Genomic DNA, 22,980 nt, shown 5'->3' with positions numbered 1-22,980 from the left:
AACAAATTATTCCATTCTGTCTTATGGGAGCTATGCTTTCCCATCATTTTGCCCTATCTCCATCTTATCTGTGCGTATGCTAGCTTTCTTTTGGTGTCCTCTTGGCAGCAGGTTCCGGATTTATTGTTTTACTAAGTTTTGGTAAAAGTTAATTTTACTACCTTTTTTAACCAGTTCTGAACACTTCTTTAAGCATTTGTATTAAACTATTGTGTTGTTTTTTTTTTATTAAACTGTTAAAACTGGGAAATTAGTAACTTGACTATGAGACGGTCTGTGAAACAACTTAACTCGATGGCTAGGCTATGTTGAATTACAACAAAGGACCTCCACCTTCCATCAGATTAAAGAAGGACAAACATCTCCTGGACTCTCTGGGACTGGGCTGCCTAATCGCATGCTTCAGCTCCATGGAGCACATTAAGACCAAAGGCTCAGGTAAGCACCACTTCTTCTCCACTCACCTCTTGTCACTCCCCATGTGTTTCTACAGTATACCACTGCAGCATGCCATTACATTTTTCTTCTCTGTCCCTTAGTCTGTGTTTTTTGTCCTGTCTCTCTATGCGTTCTCTCTCTCTTGTTTTTACTTCTCTTTCTTCTTTTCCCCCTGGTCCTCATCTCCCAACCAGTTGCAGCAGATGGCTGCCCCTCCCTGAGCCTGTTTCTGCTGCAGGTTTCTTCCTGTTAAAAGGGAGTTTTTCCTTCCCACCGTCGCAAAGTGATGTCGTTTGATTGTTGGAGTTATCTCCCAAATACTGTAGGGTCTTTACCTTACAGTATAAAGTGCCTCGAGGCAACTGTTGTTGTGGTTTGACACTATATAAATAAACCTGAATTGAATTGGCTTTCGGTAGTTTGCATTCATATGAATCTATATTTGTTTTTGTGCAGGAACTGTACCTAAGGGAACGTGTCTGCTTTGCCTCACAGTGTGCACATGCTGCATGCGAGGAATGAATAAGCTGCAGCTCTGATGCTGTGACACAGCTCACCGAATTTAACCGGCTGCCTCTACACCTCCCTGACACGGACGCCACATGGAAACAAGCCCTTAGGTGGTTGAATAACTTCACTTAACAAGCACATTCTATTTTTATCCCAATCAAAATTCACATGAATTTTGAATCTGCTTCGGTTTTGTTTCTTGATTATCTTGCACAAGGCCTGAGCCTTCACTCATGTATCTGCTGTCTGCAACCTGTAAAATGTTAAGCGCAGAGTAAATTTGTAATGCAGAAAGACAGATTAGTAGCAGCTTTATCGGGTTAGTTGTGCTAATTCATCAGCAAGACATATGGTTCTGGTACATCAAAGGCAGTGCCATTTGTATTTTTTTCCTTAAACAAAAGCAGCTTGAATTTCTCAATCAGTAAATGAAGGCAAAACATTTATTTAGCTACACACTGTAGTCTCTCTTTCTCTCTCACACACACACGCACATACACAGACACAGGGAAAAAAAGCCTCTCGGGGTAATGAAAGCCCCTGGCGTTCATCACTCTGTCTTAAGCAGTGGTTATTGAGGCATTAAATATGTCTACACAGGGCTCAGTGAAAGGCTGCCAGATCAGTTTTCTCCTCTGAGGGGGCTCTGTTTGCATACAGACAGGTTGGGAGATTGGGAACGTGCACCGAATGGAGCCTGGGAGTCGTAACTGGGTGCCCACCACTCTGGTGTTAGTGCCATTATGGGATGTCACTGTGGGAGAACTGCAGCTCTTCAGTGGGATTACTGAGATTCTTGCTGAAATTGAGCAGAATTGGAAATATGGCCAAAGGATTCTCTCCTGAGTGATGCGTGCACGTAGCTGGCACTCGTGCAGGCACACAGCCTTACATTCATGTTCAAACAAATGCAAATGTACATTCGAGGAAACATTTTGCTACAGGTGGGATTCTGACATTGAAGCTTGCGTGAAAGGAAAGCGTACAGTCAACTTTCTACAATCAGCGATGACATTTCTCGTATTTCTTTTCTTTTGATTTCTTCTCACAGCACGACAACAAATGCAAAGCAGCACTGGTGCATACCTCAGCAGTCTCTGCTGTCTTTGATGCATGTTTGCATAGTATAAAATATGGTGGTTTGTTCTGTTTTTTTTAACCTTGCTTGCAAACCAAATTTTTATACCGGACAATAAATATTTGAATTGCATTTAAATGTGCTGAACCGAATCTTCAACAGAAATTACACACTGAATTCTTCATTCTGTATTATAGCCATAGCAAAAATTATGGAAAAAAAATAGGCATTTTGTTTTTAAGCAACCCCTCTATTAAATAAAATTAAATAAAAATAGAAAGTCTGTAAGTTTTTTTTCTTTTACAAGAGGTGAGTCATGTTCAGTACAACCTAGTGGGCACTTTTATTCATTTTACATCATAACACTGATTTTATTTGATTCACCTGAGCATTCTTAAGGGCTTTTTATTATCATGCTACTGCACTAGACAGTAGTCCTCTGCTGCTCTGGCCCAGACCAGTTAAACTACATGATTGGGCATAAGAACAGGGCCTTTACAGCTCAGTAGCCTCCTTTGTAATGCGCTTGGAGGTCAATGTGCTGAGGCCACACTCCCTTCTGAGGTCCCCTCTACCATGTCATAAAATAAACATGCTGGGTGTGACCCCAGCAAGGGTGAACATTAACACCCCAGCCGCTGGCTCGGAGGTCAGCTTGAGGGCAGCACCCTGTGGTGGAGGGAAGGATGGAAATGATTCTTCCAGACTGACAGCGAAGCAGCATGGTGTCATATGCTTTACATTGTAAGACTGTCCCACCTTTTGCATATGATCTTCTGACACCATAAACTTCCACAACTAAAAGCTGGCTATCTTCAGTAAGTAAGGCTCAAAATTAGCATGTTGTTTCTTGCCACCTGATGAATTTAAGCCCAACTTCACAAAGCTCTGAGAGTGACAGATGCACTACTTTGTTTACAGATGTACACTAACTTTTGCTGTCTGTTTTTAGAGGTTTTTTTTCTTTTAACAGCTGTTTCCTGTTATCAAAAGCAATGCTAATGTTTACCATAAGAGTGAACCGAAACACTAAAATTCTAGCAAAGTATTCAAAAGATGCACCTCATATAGCAAAGAAGATCTAGATCTGAGTAGTAGCTTCTCACCACACATGTGACTGTTTCAGTGTTAATGCTACATATTAGTTATGTCTGCTTTGATTACCAAATAGTTGTTTCATAAGTGAGCTTTGAGAAAATTTGTGTTTTGGTGATTTTAATACGTCACAGATTCAGACACCAGAAGAGGCAGAGCAGAGTGGCTCCTGCAGCAGAGTAGCCCTGGTACATTATTCAACCTTGCATTCAACCTGACCGTGGGGTGCCACAGATGTCAGACATGGCTAACCAGCTATTGTAGAGAGCAGACACGAACGCTAGACCTGCCCAGACTGGTCAGACTTGATAGGGAGCTACATATTCTATACTGACATTATTAAGAAAGCGAGAAAGAGAGAGGGAAAGCTAATAAATAATTGCCAGCTGTTCAGACAGAGGTCAAACAGCACTTGTGAATTCTTACGCTTTGTATTCTGCAAAATTATGCTTTTTGATGTTCATTGTGCATTCCTTCGTGAAATGTAAATATAGGTGTTTTTGTCCTATAAAGAAGCCACAAAGAGTTATCTTCAAAGTTGTCCTTATCCTGCAGCAAGATTGCAATCCAGGAAACAGGATAGAATGTGAGGATTTATAAGCAAACCGCAAGCTGTAGGATTTATTTGTCCTTTTAGCCTATCCAGAATGTGCTTTTAAAACCTCCCCCTGCAACAATTAGAGGGTATAGATCACATTATTGCCTTTGCAGAGGCCAGATAACACCATAAGGCTTTGGGACATCTCATTCGCATTGGGAACGGTCTGGAAGATGCTTTACTAGATGGATTTATATGTGGCCTGCGCTGCTTTCCAGTGATTGAATGTCTGTGTGCATGTGTTGAGCTGACTCTGTGTGGATCTGTCAAGGGACTCATAAGGGAGGTTTGAATTAGGCATGAGATAGAAGGAGGATGTGTGTGCGTGTGTGTTTGTCTTTGGGTACATGTGTGACTTGGAGTACTTTATGGTGAAAGAGCGTGTAAATAGTGACCGGAGACAGATGTGGGCTCATCCCTGAAAGACGGAGGATAAAAAATTATTAGGGCAAGACCTCAGGATCATAGCAGGGCAGGACATTTCTCAAAGTAACGTACTTCCAGGATGTTATGAGCGAAAAGGAAGCAAAGCATGTAAATGGCGCGCATACTCAAATATAACAAATCGTCTTTCTCTGTTTTATGGCGTTGCTGGCTGATAATATCCAGTTGCACAAAGTGAAATCAAATCTGCGAAACATCCACCCCAATCTTTTTCATCTATGAAACTTACAGCTTTACCTAAGAGGTTAGCTTTAGCACTAAACACCACAAAGACTATAAAACATGAGCTGGAGAGTTGTGAGAGACATAAAAGCAGGTCCTTTTAATGTAATATTGATTTACAAACCACAAGTTAAAACACCTCCTGGTCACGGGTCATTACTTGCAACCCCAAGCGAATCAAGCTGGGTGCTGAATTAGAGCCATTGCACATGAGGCAGTGAAAGTTTTCAGAGCCACATGCACAAGTTTTAAGTGTCCTCGCGTCTAGACGGTTACACCATGAAAGCATGGACGGTGGAGTGGGGAAAAACATTACACAGACATTTAAAGCAGTGAAGTAAAGCAACAATTTGTGAAGACGTGCATTTAACCATGCAGTTCAGGTATTAAAAGAGTTGGAGTGCTATTTTGTTTTATTTCATTTCAACATTACTATTATTATGATATTTATATATTAATATATGTATTTTTATACAGTTGCAGCCTGCACAGAGCATTGGGAGAACTGTAAGGATCTCTTAGCCCCTAATGTGTCTATTCACTGGTGACATCCAGGTATTTTTCAAGCTTGTGTTAATTAGCACTATTAAACAACAATTATGCAAAATTATTTTGTGTGCTTTGACCTCACACCACAAAGCTGTGATAATCGGGCATACAGCAGGGAGAAATTATAATAATTAACTGGTTTCAGACAGTTAATGTGTTGCTGGAGTCAATGTCAAAGTTAAAATGTTTTTTTTAAAGAGCACTACTTGTATATGCCAACTGGGAATCTTTCTTTTTACTTTGATTTTGTTCATAGACAATCTTGCAAATGTTCTTTATTCATTAAAATATCAGCTTTTTGTCTGGAATAGATGAATATCTTGCCAACACTGGCATTTGCTGCCAAACAATAGTAGCAAACAAGCACAAAAAACTGAAAAGTGATTTACAAGAATTGTGAATGCAGTCGTTTCAGAAAGAAAACCATGCAAAAAGTCACCAAATGAGACTTTAAATTATATATTTGTGAAAATATTTTTTTAAAAATTGCTTACTTTGAATTAAATAATAGTAATTATCTCCTTTACATTAGAATATAATGCATTATTTATATAATGTTATTGTAAAGCTGAGTGTGATAAGTATAAAAACTATACAGCATCTTACAGAAAACTTCTTTTTCAATAAAATATCTCCTCATATGCGTTTATTTTGCAGCATTATATTATAAAGTCCCTGTTGTTTATCAAACAGTGCAACACTTCTTTTGAGCAGAATGAAGTATAAGTGCAGAAAAGCAAAAATGTAATGCCACCAAAGGCGTCTCAGGATATTTATTAATGAATATTAGTCAACAGTTACAACCTTTTCCATAAAAACACAGATTATACTTGTGTTTAATTTACATTCATTATATTTTTATACACCAAAGTCCATTAATCAGTGCCAGGAGGAAAAATTACTTGTTGCTTAATAATTACTTTAATTCAGCAAATGGACAAAAACTCAAGTGAAGTAATTAGGCAACATTTAATCACCTCAATAAGCACAAAAATAATCAAAAAGTTTTGCAACTTATTTAAAGTGGTTTGATTTTTATAATTGTCTAGGTAGTTATTTATGTCTCATGTAGCTGGCTGATTCCAGTAGTTTTAAGTGTCGTTAAAGCCACTGAGGACTAATAAATAGAATATAATTTCCATTCTTTTGCATGATCTAAAAAGTTACTTAAATGGTTATTGACAAAATTCCTACAATTCTGTAGAAATATAAAAATATAAATATAGCATGGAAATGTTACATACTCACTATGCTAAATCTCATGTGCAACACGCACATGAGATTTAACATACTTAACGTTAGAGCTTAAGTTCTTCTTTTCTTTCATCCTAAAAAGAACAAAACAAAACAAAAAAACACGGAAAAAAACCCAACTAACCTTCCCCCAGTTTTATATGTAGCAGTAACCAGGCACTCTAAACATGCAGCTTGTGCTAAAGCAAATATGGCTCCCATTTACATTTTAATTCACCGTTTGGTAAATGCTTCCACATGAGATTTTACTCTCAGAGGAAAGTAATGCTTCTCATTATTAGCTGTATTAGTGTGGAGCCCAGCGCAGCATACACACACACATGTAAACATGCTATTTTCAAAGCTGTATTTATAGGCAAGTGGCAAACAATAACAATGACAACAATTCACACAGCCTATTCCATATCCGATGCAAATCTGGGGAGTTGCTCCCCTCCATGCTTTGTTTTTATGTGGTAACAAAGCATTTACATTTCATAAACTCGCTCACCTTTTGTTCGTCCCTGAGCATTGACTGATGCTCTGCACCAGTCATTTCCAAGAAGGCTGCTTGCTGAATTGCTCTCCTCACTGAAAATTTATATTTACAAGGCTGTTAACAGGTGGCGAGCGGCTTAATTGTGGTGATTACTCATTGCATGCGTAAAGGAAGAGGAGGTGTAAAGAATTATGTCGCTTTGGGCTGTCCTTTTCCTGTGCTCATGCACCCCATGATATATCTGTGCATGTGTGCAATAATATGGTTCACTGTCAGCACTTATGTCTTAATATTCTTCAGTAATGATGTTTATACTGCTTGAAATCTGTGGACAGAAAAGTTTAGTTTTTATTGAGAACAGATTAATAAATACTTGTTGTTTGATTGTTAAAAATACTCACTGTAAAAGTAACTCTTTTTATATAGTTTTTAAAAGTTTGACCATTTTATCATAATCCAAAATGAGCCTCAAATCTCTGAGCTCATTTATAGGGAAAAAAAGGTTGACGCTTATTGAAGTGAGTAAACACCAGATTAAGACACATTATCATGACATATTGCAAATTAAAGAGAATAGATTTGTTAAGAAAATAGATTTGTTTCACAACAGCTTCTTTTTTTTTCCTATTCAGTGGAACGAAATTAGCTTTTCTTGTCGGTCTGACAGCCATGCAAATGTTAAAGCGCTGGAATGTTCCACAAACCAGAGCAGATGGACATGACAAAACCCCTCCCTTTCACTCTCAAAGAAGATGACATCCCCACATATGGTTGCTGTGATTGATCTGTCGTTAGAGAGCGATGGCTGGCTTAGAGGAGGGAATGGGGAAGGGATATGCACAGAGCAACAGCAAAGTGCCGGTGTAATGTTTTCCATGGCAAATCTCATACAGTCAAGAGGATGAATGTGTCAATGGTCAGGCTGTTTTTAAATTGATTGCGTGTGTGAGAGAAAGAAACCGACATGGATGGTCTTCATTTCATACTTGTTTTTTTGTTTTTTTTTGTTTCATCTTTGCCTGTTTGGAGTTCATTTGTTTTTTTTCTCCCTTGAAATGGTGCATTGTGTCTTCATTTCTCATAACATTCTGGGTTTTTACTTTGCAAAAGATACTAAATAGGTTTTATTTATGAAGGAAAGGTACTAACCAGCATGCATTTACAAGGCAAGTGAAGAAAAAGTGCCTGAATACTTCAATACTGGAGATGGATATGTTTATGGTTTCTACTTCATCAAAAACAGCTGTGTTACTTGGATATTACCAAGAATGTGATGGTTGTGTTTGTGTATTTTTTCAGATTATAGTCAGCACCTATATGACCTTATAATCATTCAAAAGTTGTTGTTTTTTTCTTTCTCAGAGCAACTCATGCCAAGGGTGATAAAGTGTATCTCTGATCAAAAAGTCAAACATTGTAACTAAAAATGCAAATGCTGTCTCATGGGGAGAGAGCAAGAGAGAGAGAGAGAGAGAGAGAGAGAGAAATGATGATGATGTTGGAAAGAAAAGCAATAGGATGGATATGCAGCTCCAGAGGCAGAACAGAAGCTGGGAGCTTGTCTTGTCCTGCTGTGTGTCTGGCAGATTGCTATGGAGCCTGTCATTGCGAGCAGCAGGGTGTTCAGCCACTACATGGCGTTCAGCGGGGGAACGGAATAAATCACTGGAACACACACAGTCCAGCTTACAGTTTGCCTGGAAAAGCTAACATTGGCCTCTAGTCACACCTTAATTTTGTTTGTCCTGCAGAAGAGTCAGCATTATTCAGACAGCCAAAGTATTCAACTGATTTTAGCCAAAGAAAGATTTCTGAGTAAAACAAATCGCATAGAAAATGTGTAAAAATTGTTAATAATCTTATGTAATATAAAAGAAATACATTTTGCTTGTTTGCTACTTGTATTTTCTGCAACACCATGATGGTAATCTAACCGCTGCATTTCACCCCACCACATCTAATTACATTACATCCACTTTTAGTAGCCAGTTCTGTCTCGCATACTTTGTAAAAATATTTGGGATGATATTAAAAATTCCTGCTTTTTTGTCTTTGTGAAAGGACCAGTGCTTCAAATCAAGCCTGTGAAACTTGTATTGTTTGCAGGAGATAAATGAATGAATTGTAGTACCAATCGTGTATTGTATATGTCCATTTGAGGTTAATATCAACACTACTATAAGGGTAGGAACTACAGTACTATTGAATGAGCTGCTTCTTTAACTTAACTTGTCACTTCCTATATTAATGCTTAAAATACCCAATAAGTTTTTATGATGGTCTGCCTTCCTGTCACTCCAGTAAGAGTGGGATCAGTGCATTAGGGTAGCTGGTGTTAGACCGGGTGCTTCTTCACCTAAACCAATCAGCTGAAATGCTAAATGTCTGTCTCTGTGTTATTCAACACACCCAAAAGGACATGGTTTACTCCACAAACACACAAACTAACTACTGATGATACTTACTACCACATTTCATGCTACTTACTGGCCCTCCTGCATCTCATTCTATTTTCATTTCATAATGGGTTGATCAGCATAAGAATATGAAGACGTTTGGTTTGTGCTTGACTAGTATACATCTTAATAAACACACTATAGTGCAAATATAGAATTACAAAGAGTCTGAGTTTTACTTCACAGTAATGCTTGTCTTGCAAAGATTGTTCCCAAACATTTGCTTTTAACTGGGTGAAATTATTTTAAACAAGTATAATTTTAGGGAAAGTATTTGTGCATATGACTGCATTCATTCTTTCAATTGTTTTGTCAGCATTCCGTAATGTTTAGAACATGCCAAATGTAAATGCTAAAACCCACATTAAAAAAAAATACTTTGACAAGTCTTTTTAAGTGAGAACCAGAGTTGTGTGGTCCCAAGTTCACACGCTTCATTTCAAAGACGGACTTATAGAAGACATCGGGATGTCAGTGTCACCTCGTTTCTTCCCAGAATGCAAAAAGAAAAGGCATGAAACCCTGCAATTGGGCCAGAAAATAATAGACTATGCTCCTGGAAAGAGTTGCTCATTGGTTTGGATTTAGGAATGGCTGTGATGAGGAAGAAGACAAGCATGTATTTACATGAGACACCCACACAGGCCTCCATAATCAATCTTGCAATCTCTCAGGGTGCAGACTCAGCCAAAGAATCAGCGTGTGGGATGGAAGTCATGGTAAACAGCATGAATCTTTGCCAGCTGTCTATTTAAAGTCCTTGTTTATCCACAGAACTGTGAATCTTTTCCTGCAGTGTCATACTAAACATTAAAATATGCCCATGCTGGTATTATGGGAGATATGTTTGCCATCTTTCCCACAGTCATATGGCAAGATTTCCATCTCATCTCAGCATCCACAGAGGTCAACAGAATTGAAATGGGAATACAGATTCCATCCCAAAATTTGACAACTTGCAACAACTATGAAGAATGTTAAATTTGTTGTATTTATAGGCTTTGTCTTCTTTCGGTGTTAGATCTATGAAGGTTCTATTTCTTTTTTTTGATTTACCACCAACATTACTCTGCAGAGGACTAAAGCAATCACTGGGTCCAGCTGTTATGGTTCAGGAGATAGTTCCAATATGAAAATTTCCTTTAAAAAAACATAACACACAACCATTTACACACATAAATACAAAAAGAAAATGCATAATGTAAAATAATGCAGGTGGAGTTGTTGGAAGGAACAGGGCAAGGCTTTAGGCCAAATACAGTTGGGACAATAAGCATTTGGCAAGGTCACTTCAGCTTTAATTCAAGATGTCGCTTTAGAGTAACCCATTTACAGAGGCTCGAAAATAACTGGATAAACTAAAACTGTTTTAATTATAAGATTTGTTTTTAACACATGGATGAAAATCCCTTGCAGCCTGAAATCTAGAACCCATACACATCATCAAACCCCTCTTGATATGATGCGTCAGGCTTTTTCTGGAGCCACCTCCAGTTGCTGCTTGCTTGTGGGTGTTTCTGTGTTCACTTTTGTCTTCAGTAACTGAGAAGCATGCTCTGTTGGACTGAGGTGAGGTTACTGAGTTGGCCATTGAAGAATATCTCATTTCTTTGCCTTGGAAAACTCTTGGGTTGCTTTTGCTTTGGGTCCTTATCTGTTTGCACTGTGAAACAACACTAGCGACTCAGTTCCACTGTTCCACTCAGTCATACATGCCCATTCTGTATCACAGCTTCCAGTAGGTTTGGCAGAAAATTTGGTATCTTGGTTTTATTTGTCCAGAACTCTGCGGGCTCTTTTTGATGTTTTCCGGTGAAAATCTTATCTGGCCTTGCTGTTTTTGACAGTAAACAGTGGTTTTTACCTTGTTGTAAAGCCTCTTCATTTCAATTCATGAAGGTTTTTCCTCATTGCAGACTTTCATACTGGTATGTTTACTTCCTTGAGAGTTTTCTACATTTGGCGAGATGTGAAGAGGTTTTTCTTAACCATGCTATCATCCTCATGTGGTCCTTCTGGCCTTTTGGCTGTTGCTGAGCTGACCAATGCATTCATTCTTTTTAGGAATGTAGCAGATTGCTGATTTTGACACTCACAGAGCTTTATCTCTCTGATAGGTTTATTTTGTTTTTCAGTCACATTATGGCCTCCCTCACTTCAATCAACATCTTCTTGAACCTCATATTTATAGCTCCAGTAAAGTTTAAGACGTGGAATCAATTCCAGATCTTCTATCTGCTTAATTTGTAATGAAATAACAAAGAAACAATCATTAGCTGGCCATAGAATTGCTTATCTGTCACTCGCCCAATTACAATTATCAGCCTCCCAAAAACATAAAACTGTTCAACCTCAATTCCAAAAAAGTTGGGAATTTTGGGGGAATTGGGTTACAAAACCATTATCTACTGATGTCAACAATCCTCAAGAGGCTTTAGTAGACACTCTGGGTCACCCAAACGGGTAATAAGTAATTAAGTAAATACTGCTTTACCTAAATTTCAATCAGGACTTACTATTTATGTCAATTTATTTGGCAAATAACTAAAGGTTACAACCTTTTATTACAAGTCGCCAATTTTTTTCAGGCAGGAAAATTAACATAAACAGTTTTCCAGTATCAACTGAATGTAGTGTAAGAGCGATAAACCTACAACCTACAAGAAATAAAGCTTCTTTTCTAGTCCTTCTTTCAGTCCTCCTGGACAAGATATTGACATATACTGTAATTTCAGTAAAGATCTATTAATTGCCCATGTGAAGTTATTAGCCCTCTCCTGAAGATGTTCTACAAATTCAGTAATATTTTTAAGTAATCCAAGTGCTTTCTGAAGGCATTCCTGCACCATGAACAACATTTGAGTTCACAAATGTCTGTGGTGTCACACTGTCAGATACTAGAGTGTAATTTTCAATATTTTTCAAGACAGAGCTTTAACAGCACACTCAATTGGAAAGACCCAAAAGAAAAAAGAAACTAAAGGATGGGGGAAAATATGAGAGTCGGAGAAGCTAGTGGTCATTTAAAATGACCAGTCATGAGCACTTTAGGGTGAATGGGTTCTATGGTGCAATCAAGCAGATCTCAGTGCTACTTACTAGAGATTAGCTTGCTGGTGCAGTAATGGGCAACATGAGAGAATCAGGAGTGTTAATGTGTAAAAACTGAGTGCTATTTGGTTTCACAAAAGAAATAGATTAGACAGGGGATGTTATCTAATATTCTCTCCAGCTCCGTTTTCTGTAATCCCTCTTTTTGTCTTCTCTTTCTTTTACTCTTTCCATGATTCCTTCCTTCTTTCCTAAACTTTAGATAGTGGCAGCTCAGTCGACCAGAGTGAGTGCATGTTTTTACATAATCTCAAAGCCTAAGCAACAGATCTCTTGGTTGATACAAGGAGCTGCAAGCCAAACAGTTCTACCCAGATTTATGACTTGGCACAATTAACAGAGCTGGCAATCTAGTACCTGTTGCCCAATGCATCCAGCATCCAAATCCTTCCCTTTCCTTTCACAGTTGGCCAAATAGTATTGGCAAATATGACAGTGATTTGTTTTGGTAGTTTTACCTCCACGGAATAACAAAAACATATACGGAAATTTTTCAAGAAGTACAGATGATATTGAAGAATATGTAAAGGGAAATTATAGAAAATCTTAGTAATATTAAACTCATGTTTACAGAAAAGGCATTAATAAAGCAGTAAAGATTATACATCTTCTAGAAATCTCAAAGATTCTCTAATTAACTGAGTATTGAACTTTCCAACGACAATGTATAAAAATACAAGTACTAAATGTTGGCTTTAGATGAAATAATCCTTCTTGTTTATTCTTTCTTTTGTTGTTTTCTTGACCATTTCAAACAGCGGTTTGCTTGAAAAAAATACATATACCTACGTCTGACACTTTTTAATAGAACAAAAACATTTAAATGCTACATTTTTAAGGTAAAGTATCTGACTGTGACACTGTCAATCACGACTGTTTACTTTAAAATCAGATTCACGTTTATTCTTTATCTTGTTTACGGTTGGTGTTGACAGTTCGGTGCTCTCGCTCGCTCAGCAGTGGCAATGGTATCAACAGGCTCATTTCAGTTCAAATCAACTGATCTAATTTAGACATCTTTGTAAACCTTGACTTTTATGTTCTGAAAATAAATGGGCAGACATGCTGCAGGGTAATATGCAACTGACGACTTAAATCTACATCTTCCTCTTCAATTTGTGTGTTTACATTGCGAGTAAACAAAAGGTTCTTTTTTTTCTTGCTTGAACTTAAAAAGTAATTTTGTACTTCCCCTCTGTGCTTTGGCAGTTTTATGACCTTAGGGACTATGCCTCATTTAACATCGTTTACACAAGGAAGTCATTATTGCTCACTAGCTGACACAGAAAAGGCCAGCTCATGAATATAAATAAAGCAAAATCAAACCCATTTGCAAAAGTTTTCCGACTACTTACTAAAACGTAGGAGAATGTCATTTAAACGTTTTGAAATGACTGCGAGCAATTTAATCACTCCCAGTTTTTAGAATAATTAACACCATCCATTTTTTAATTGCACTATAATTTTGATGCTGCTGATAGATTTTTTAAACATAAACTGGCCACTAAATTAATTTGGATTTTCATTTTGTTTTTGATTAAAATAAATAAGTCCACTTTTTTTATTTTAATTTGTCAAACATTTGTGTGTATGGCTGCTTCATTTCTTTGTATTTATTTATTTTTTTACTATCACAATCCCAACCTTCCAAATGGACCACTGCCAGACAAGAAAGGTGTTCGCTACAAACCCAGCTGTGTAAATTGTTAATTTTGAATCAGTAAACAAAAAACCTGAGTCGTCTGCTGAGGCAAATATGATAATTGTTTGTGGATTATGGAGATCTGGCTGGCAACTCGGCAGAGGCTGTGAGTAAACGAGAAGAAAGCTCAGCTCAAACAAATGCACTTACTCAGTCAGTCCGGCATGATCCACATGGGAATATCCAGCCTGTGGACCCAGGAGGGTTTCTGCTTGGAAGATTGGTTCAATCAGTAAAACACACATGAACATCTAGAAATAACTGGATTCTGTTTGGTCCCTTCAACATATGTTACAACTTTAAAGCATAGCAAAAACTCTTCCATGTTCCATATTAAGATATGTTTCTATTAGACACTAGCAGTGCTGATGATGAAATGAAGGAGATATTCAACAATTGCTGTTGTTTTTTGGGGGGGAGAGAAAAACAAATATGTATTTGAGTGGCTTAAAAGCTACCTTAAAATGTACCTTTAAGTCTCAGTCACACAAAGGAGTATTAATGCTACATTAAGAAAAGAAAGAAAGAAAAACAATGCAATATATATTTGCATTTTGGCTTTACTAACAAGGAAATTACACAAGTAGTCATTTTGTACTGTGATGAACCCATTTTTACCTTCAGAATTGCTTTAATTCTTCATTCCGACCCCATCATCTGAATGTTGCAACATAAATCAAAACTCATGAGACAGAAAACATTTTTCTAATCTTCTGTTGTCCAATTTTGATGACTCATGTGAATTGCAACCTCAGTTTCCTGTTGTTAGCTAACGGGGGCAGCACCTGGTGTGGTCTTCTGCTGCCGTAGCCCATGAAACCATTCCTCAGAGATTTTGGTCCATATTGATATGATAACATAAGTTGCAGCTGCAGACCGGGTGACTGTGGAGACGATATGAGTACAGTGAACTCATTGTAATGTTTAAGAAACTAGTCTGAGATGATTTGAGCATTGGGACACTGTGTGTTACTCTGCTGGAAGTAGCCATCAGATAATGTGTACACTGAGGTCATAAATGGATGGACATAGACAACACCAATACTCAGATATGCCGTGATGTTTAAATGTTTTATAGTTTGCATTAAGGTGCCAAATGTTTGTCAAGAAAATATCCCCCACACGGTTATGCCACTGCCAGCAGCCCAAACCTGTGATAGGAGGCAGGGTAGATCCATGCTTTCATGTTCTTTATGTAAATTCTGAGCCTACCATCAGAACATTATATCAGAAATCAACGCTCATCAGATCAGGCAACCTTTTCCACCTTCAGCTGTTGAATTTTGCTGACCCTGTGAGAGATGTAGCCTCAGTTTCCTGTTTTTAGCTGACAGCAGTGGCACCCAGTGCGCTGTGGTCCATTTGTTTCTAGGTTCAGTGTGTTCTCTATTCAGAGATGCTCTTCTGCATACCTTGGTTGCAATGACTGGTTATTTGAGTTACTGTTGCTTTCCTATCGGCTCAAAGCACTCTATCTATTGCCCTCTGACCTCAGGCATCAACAAAGCATTTTCACCCTGAGAACTGCTGCTCACTGGATGTTTCCTGCTTTTCACACTGTTCTCTGTAAACCCTAGAGATGGTCCTGCTAGAAAAATCCAGTAGATCAACAATTTCTGAAATACTTAGAGCAGCCTGCCTCACGCCAGTAACTATACAACATTTAGAGTATCTTAAATCGACCGTTTATGGATTCTCAGTTTGAACTTTAGCAGGTTGTCTTGATCAGGCCTAAATGCACTGAGTGACTACCATGTGATTGGATGAATAGATATTTCAATTACGACCAGTCTAATGGGTGTACCTAATAAAGTGGCTGGTGAATGTATTTCTGTATTTTTCTGTCTTTATAAACACACATCATGCGAATCAGTTTAAGGACTTTAAAGCTACTACTCAATCTACTCAGTAGCTTCCATTTATATGGCACAGCCATAACGTAAGAATTTGGCTTGACCATTTCAGAAACTCAGCTATGCTCCAAGGATGTCCCTGCTGTAGCAGCAAGCAATCACTTTCCTAGCTTCACTTGATGGACTAAGAAAGGTGACCTTGTTAACAAAATATTGCCCTTGAAATTCAAAATAATAATAATAAAAATCTTCAAATATTAATTTCTAAATGTGAACCTAATAAACCTTTATACCCTGATAAACATATTGATCCAAAAGCTGCCACTGTCATTGCTATAATGATGTCAAAATGTTACCAGGCAAAAATGCCTTAAAATGATGTGCTGTCATAAGCAATGTGGTGGTTTTTTGTAATGAACGAAAGAAAGAAAAGAAAAAAAGTTGGTTAAATCAAGCTATAGCTTGATCATCAATGAAGATATGCTAGTTTCTTTCCCTTAATTAAAAGTGTTTCAAGCTAAGCTAAGCTACTAGGTAGACTTAGAACTTATTCAACAAGTATACAGACAATCATATCAATCTCAATGTCAGGAAAAAAGTACAATATTTCCTAAAACATGTAAATAAGTTTTATAAAGAGCAGCTTGCTTTTTTTTGTTCATTAGCTGCAATGGATGGATAGGTCACAATGGGAAAGAAAAAATGGTTCTTTATATTCCCCTGCTCTGTGTCAAAGTCCTCCTCTAAGCAACTCCCATAACATGGGAGTCAAACTGCATTTGCATTAGCTTGCTGTTTGTGCAGACACTTGCAAAGAGTTGAAGGTGTGTTAGCAGTATAATCTGGTTGTTTCTGTGCTGGATGCAGTTAACATTTTACACACACACACTTGTCCTTTTGTGCAATAAAAGTAAATGTAATGTCCATATCATCACTCCTCAGCTGTATTGCTGTACCACTCCACCATTTCTCAATCATCCTTCTCAGCAAATGCTGTTTTTTTTCTTTCTATACACCCAGCGTCCAGAGAAGTGATGAACCTTTGTAATGCAAGTAACCATATAATCGTAACTGTAATGTAATTACTGAATTTAGTACAGTAATCAGTTAGATTACTGTGATTGCAGTGCTTTGTAATGCGTGACACCCAACACTGGACATTTTCCCATCAAGTTGCAAAGTTATGACATCACAACAATATGATTTGGTAATAAGGTTTGCAGGAGAATATTAATCATGATGTTGTAGGAATAATACCAACATGAGGACTTCAGATATGTTCGCTGGAGTGATTTGGATTATGATGAAGGATAAAACAGAGTTGGACCTGCTACCAGTGTGTTCTTAGGGTCCGTCTGGTCTATTTGTTGCTCTTTTGACTAAATTGGATTTCTTGCATCTCACTTTATTTTGAATATTTGTCATTCTGTCTCTTTTGTGTCTGCTGTCAAGGGTAGTGTAAGAACCAAAGCATAAAAAATACCACATGCAAAGTTTGCCAGCTGGAAGGGAAGTTGCAACGTCACCCAACCGGCACTCGTGCATTTCTATTTTAGCTACAGAATGTGGGCAAAGCAGTTTTGTGGTGAATATGCTCTGCAACACACTGGAAGAATTGTCCCCTAATAACGTTTTCCCAGACATGTCATCTAAGTGCTGGGGCCTTGTAACGCGCCATGGGATTTATTATGAACGGGTCATGGCCAAGAGTTTAGCAGAAATGGGAACAGGGATTTTAACTTTCCAGTGACATCAGCCTGCCGAAAAAGGTGCTTTAAAAATGCAATGGCATAAAAAACGAAAAAATACCACAGGGAAAATTCAACAGTCTGTGATGTGCTGCTTATACAAACTTTGTCATTTTAAGTATGACTGACATCCTCCAGCGCAGCATCTATTAACCTTTAAAGTGGCTGTCGTAAGTAGCTGCTCTTTAAAGAACTGGTTATCTGATCTTTTTCTTTGTAAGAAAGGCAATAATTCTGTTTAGTCGTGAGATCATCTAATCTCTTCTCCACTGAGACCATGTATCCCAGTAAACCTTTAGATCAAAGCATGCCAGGGACTCCTCAACATGGTATCCCTTGATCGCCTTTTCTACTACAAAAACTAAATTCCAACAAAGAGTGTGTGAACTACCCACTCTGGGAAAAGTGAAAAAGAGACTTTAATGTCTGAAACAACGTGAGTCGCTCGACACTCTTGTCATTGATACACACCCGCTGCTGCTGTGTCCCTTCGCTGTGTGAGGCAATGGTCTTCAAGGATGGGTGGTCCGTCTGGGACTCAAGTCGGACGTATGTGTAGGGGTGTGTGAGCTCCCTTTGTGTCAGGGGAGAGGGGCCTTTGTTCTCTTAACCAGGGAGGTGGGACCAACAGATTAAGCCTTTAGAAGTGCAACCGACCACCATGAGGGCACGCCACAAGGGAGAATGTGTTTTGTGTGTGTGTGTTTGAGTCTTTGCACGTATATAAGTCTGCGTTCATGCACAGTGTGTACTGTGGAGTTTGAGTGAAAGTACTAAAAATATAAAAAATGAAAAGAGAGCGAGAGAAAGGGAAAGAAATCAACGGAACAAGCGAAACAAAAACAGAAAAAAAGAAAGTCAGAGCAGGCATTTGTACCCATTTGCATCCAAATTAGGATGAGTTAGTGAGAATCTGATGCAGGTCAGCAGGTCAATAGTTCTTATCCATCTGTCCTTCTGATGGCATGCCTCCCAGGTCAGTTTGATTCCTCTGTGAGAGAGCTAATCTCACCCCAGTGCTCAGTGAGCCTCTACAGCATCCTCTGATCTGCTCCTTCAAACCCCTTGCTCCCCACACACACACAACAGAATGGGCTTGAGCTGAAGGGAAAGGAGGGGAGTGTCTCTCACACATACACACACATGCACACACATACACACACAAATGGTTTAAGATGCAAACACACAGAAACAGATGGATAGCTGTCTTAAGTTCACTTTTACCAAAATATTCTCTTGAAACACTTCAGAATGAAATATGTCAATTAAGTTAAAACTCAGCACCTATTAAATTAAGCGCTGAAATCTAATAGATGTTACTATTTCCAAAACATATATTTTTAAACCTGAGCAATTAGAAGGTAAATGTTCCACATAAGGACCCTTATAATAATGTTATAAACTTCTTAGTGATGTATGTATTTTGTGTAGTCTTTTTTTTATTGTAGGCAGGTTACAACATATGCTTAGAATTATTTTTAAATACTGTTTGACCCATCTCTGTGGAGAGTAAAGCTTTTGGGAACAGGACAAGCACACCATCTGTGATGTAAACCTCCATCAGTCCTGCAGCTCATGAAAAAGCATGACCTCCTCTTTCCCCTCCTCTTAGATTCTGGTTTCTCTCTCTCTCATTCCTTAGTTTTCTTCCTTCGCAGTGCTCCTCCGTCTGTCATGGCGGCTGTCTGAACAAACAAACACACAAGGGTCCATGGTGAGCCAGACGGCGTGATGAGGGATTGTTTGCTTTGGTTGCTCCCGTGCGGGCGAAAGTTTTCTTAAGAGGCACACAGAGGTCTGGAGCTCAACGGAGAGACCACAAAACAAATATTTACCCTCCTGCCTCCAGCGCCTGGGCCCTTTCCTCTCCTCCTTGGATGACAAACAAGAGGATGGACCCACTTTTGGTTCTGAAGAGAAAAAGAGATATGGTTCAGTGATAAATAAAGATTTGACTCTTGATTTATGGGCTGTCATTGGTCGCTCAGATTAATAATTGACAGTTGATGCTAAACTCAGCGTGTAATAATTGTACGACCATACAAACCAAACTTTTCCACTGTTACACACGTGGATCCGAAATCTGGTGCCCATCACTAGGTTCAGGCTGTAGTTTATCACAGCCTAACCCTTCTCCTTCAGTGATGCCTCTTTGCCAGTTGTGCATTGCTCCTACTCTCCCCTTATAATCTCCACTCTCTTTGTGCTTTCCTGGTACCATCAAACTCAAATCAGCAGACATCACTGTCCCTCCAATGCACCCATTAAGTCCAGCCTCTATCTGAATTTAAAATGTCTCTCCTGTCACTCTTCTGCCAGTAAATATGTACATGTTTGACTGTGGGGTCAGTGAAGGAGACAGGAACTGAGCAGAAATACCTACTTCCTGGAGGAGACAGCACAGCAGGCACTGCTCTCCCAATCATGTGTCAGCATGCTGTCACACATCTAAGATGAACAATAAAACAGAAGGTGAGAAAGAGGGCGTCCACAGGAAGTGGCTCATTCAACCTGCTGAAGAGAGAGAGAGAGGCCTGTGTTGGACAGATATGCAGGTGTTAATATTCTGTAGAAAGGAAATAGTTGTAAGCTTCACTAACCTTCAGTGGGCATGGGACTGTCCTCAGCCTGGGTACAGAATTCATAATGTCTGGTTTTCATGCAGTCCAGCTCCATTGAAAGAGCTGACTACATTCTTAGATGTAGGCAGATTTAGAGAAATCAGTCCATATGCTTTAATTTTGAAAATAAATAAATAAATCAAGATACATATTACAGTTAGCACATTTACAGAACTTCCCTTGCAATACCTTTACAGATATACTCCTTTGTTTATGTTCAGCAGCATGGACAGTGTGGACTATTAACAAGATTATCCATAGGGCTGTAGTGCCCCCTTGTGTTACATATTATTCATCATTTTTTTTACTAGCTGCCGGCAGATTGAGCACATTGAAAACATGCAGGCAGACAGAAGGATTTAAGAAAAGTATTTAGACAGAAATGCAAAGAATCGCCTGCTGACTGAAGAAAATCTGTATGTAGGACCGACCTTAGCAGGGTTACAAAGCTTAAACAATATTTATCAAAAACGGATAAAATAAGAAGTATATTTTGCAGGGTGGGAAACTATATAAGCCTTGCTGAATTGGAAAAGGGACATTTTAATGAACTCATCCCTCCACTTTCAGTCCAGAGCAAAAACCAAACCAAACAAACAAACAAAAAACCCAAATTAAATCTCAAGGAGTTGCTTTGACAATATAGGCAAGTTTTGAAAGATGTGAAAATATAAATGTCCCTGTTTTGTTTTAGGCATTTAATTTCTTTACTTCTGAAGTTGTCACAGCTTGCTTTGCTTCTTTATTTTATGTATATCTATCAATTTTCTCCAAACCAATTCAGGGTCATGGGGGGTGCTGGAGCCTATCCCAGCTGTCATAGGTAGTGAAACAGGTTATGCCATGGATATGTCTCCAGTATATGACAGGGCTAACACAGTGACACTGAAAGCAATTCAGACTCACATTCACACACCTACAGATAATTTAGAATCATCAGTTAACCTGATATGCATAATTTTGGACTGTGGGAGGTAAGCTGGAGTACTTCCACCCACACAGGCCAGTGGAGACCCAGAACCCAGGGCCTTCTTCCAGCAAGGCAACAGAGCTAACCATGTCATTATTTATATGTGTGCTTATTGTGTGTAAATCATTATGTGTGTAGTTCTGTTACCACTGGTGCTTGAGATGCTGCTCTTGGCCAGGACACTTCTGCAAAATACATTTAAAATCTCACTCAGATCTCACTATCTATTGGTTATATAAAGGTAAGTGAAATGAATCAGTAGATCAATAAATGGCTCATTAAATAGACAGGATCCAGGCATCCAGCTGTCATGGGGTACAAGGTGGTGTACACCTTGGACAGACTACCAGTCCATCGCAGGGCTAACAGAAGACAGTCAACCACACTGACATTCACACCTATGGCCAATTTAGAATCAATTATTACCCTAACCCCATGCATGTTTTGGGGCTGAGGGAGGAAGCCAGAGTAGCCTGAAAAAACCCATAGAGCATGGGGAGAACATGCAAACTCCACACCAAAAGGATCTGGCCTAGATGAATAAATATAATCTGTTTTATCTTTTTGTCAGATTGTTTTTATTGTTTCTCTCCCATATCCGTTTGGGACACCCACATAAATTTGGGAAGGTCACAGAATTCTGGAGTGGCTCCATAATGTTGTGGTTAACATAATCACCTAACAAGCGAAAGACCCTTGGTTTGATCGTGGGAGGCGTCAGAAGTCCCTTTGGTGTCATCAGAAGGGGCATCTAGTCTTTTGGAACTTTTAAAACTAAAGATAACTAGTTATTGTATGCTGCTTGGATTCTTCACAAGACACATTTCAATCATTTCTAAACACATACTTAGACATTTTAAATTAAAAAAAGAGGTTCCAGTATCAATTTGTATAGTATGTGTAAAGGGATTTTTGAATTTAATCTGGATTCCTGGGCCTGTGTTTTATTGTCTCAGTGTTTATATCACTGAGCTGTGCTCATTTATCTTTCCACTAGATGCTTGTTAGCTGCAAAGAGGCTGCTCTGTGATTAATCCTGACCACTGATCACCCTTGAGGATGGCAAACAATAGCAGAACTACTCTACTGGGATCAATAAAAAAACCTTAAGGTAAAAGCACTACTATCAGTAGGTGAAAGCCATTTCCTCCACTAGGTGTCAGTTTAGTTTTACCATAAAACTGCAGAGGCGTAAACATGAGTCATAAAATTGTTGCTCTCTGAGATACAGAGTGAATAAAGAGTTGCACCCAGTGCAATAACGCACAGACATTAGTTGTTTGTTTATACAGCTCAAATAACATTTTCACTTATTATGAGTTCTCACTTTCATTTGCTTCTTTCCCTCACGTCCTCCTTTCATCTTTCTCTCTTTGCTTCTCTGTGTCCTCAGTTAATCTGTGTATAATATTCCATGTTGTGTCATGTAGTCTTTATTCAGTCTTTAGCATTTGAAAGATAAATGGTAACTCATTAGAAAAAACAGGAAATGCTCAGCTACTGATTGCTACGTGACTTAATTTGAATTTATACTCTCCCATTCACAGTTAATTTAATTGACTGCTTTTGGCATGCGACAAAAAAGAACAAATTGTGTGTATTAACTTTGGCCTTCAGAGAAAAACTTACAAGAAACTATACATAACCAATACTGCATGACTAATATTACTGTTAATAAAAAAGAAGGTAAGATAGAATGACAGGAATTAAGACAAGCATGACGATCCCCCCCAGCGACCTGTCTGGGGTACACCCTCTTCTCATCCCATAAAAGCTGGGATAAGCTAGCCTTAAAATAACATATTCTGAATGCTTTTCTTCTGCATCGTCTACTGCATTAACATATTGAACTG

At 38.5% G+C, this 22,980-nt stretch overlaps 1 protein-coding gene across 1 annotated transcript in view; it reads left to right on the top strand.

The window, feature by feature from the left end:
- The first annotated feature begins 305 nt into the window (after positions 1-305).
- The window catches only part of si:dkey-205h13.2, a 34,775-nt gene continuing 12,100 nt past the window's right edge, over positions 306-22,980 (top strand). Inside the window, exon 1 of the mRNA XM_031744729.2 lies at positions 306-438. Within this exon, the coding sequence (XP_031600589.2) occupies positions 306-438 (133 nt within the window). The remainder of the gene's footprint in view (positions 439-22,980) is intronic.

Source organism: Oreochromis aureus, linkage group 15 (genome assembly GCF_013358895.1).
Source record: "Oreochromis aureus strain Israel breed Guangdong linkage group 15, ZZ_aureus, whole genome shotgun sequence".
Classification (NCBI taxonomy): Eukaryota; Metazoa; Chordata; class Actinopteri; order Cichliformes; family Cichlidae; genus Oreochromis; species Oreochromis aureus.
This window is presented reverse-complemented; position numbering and strand designations above follow the sequence as displayed.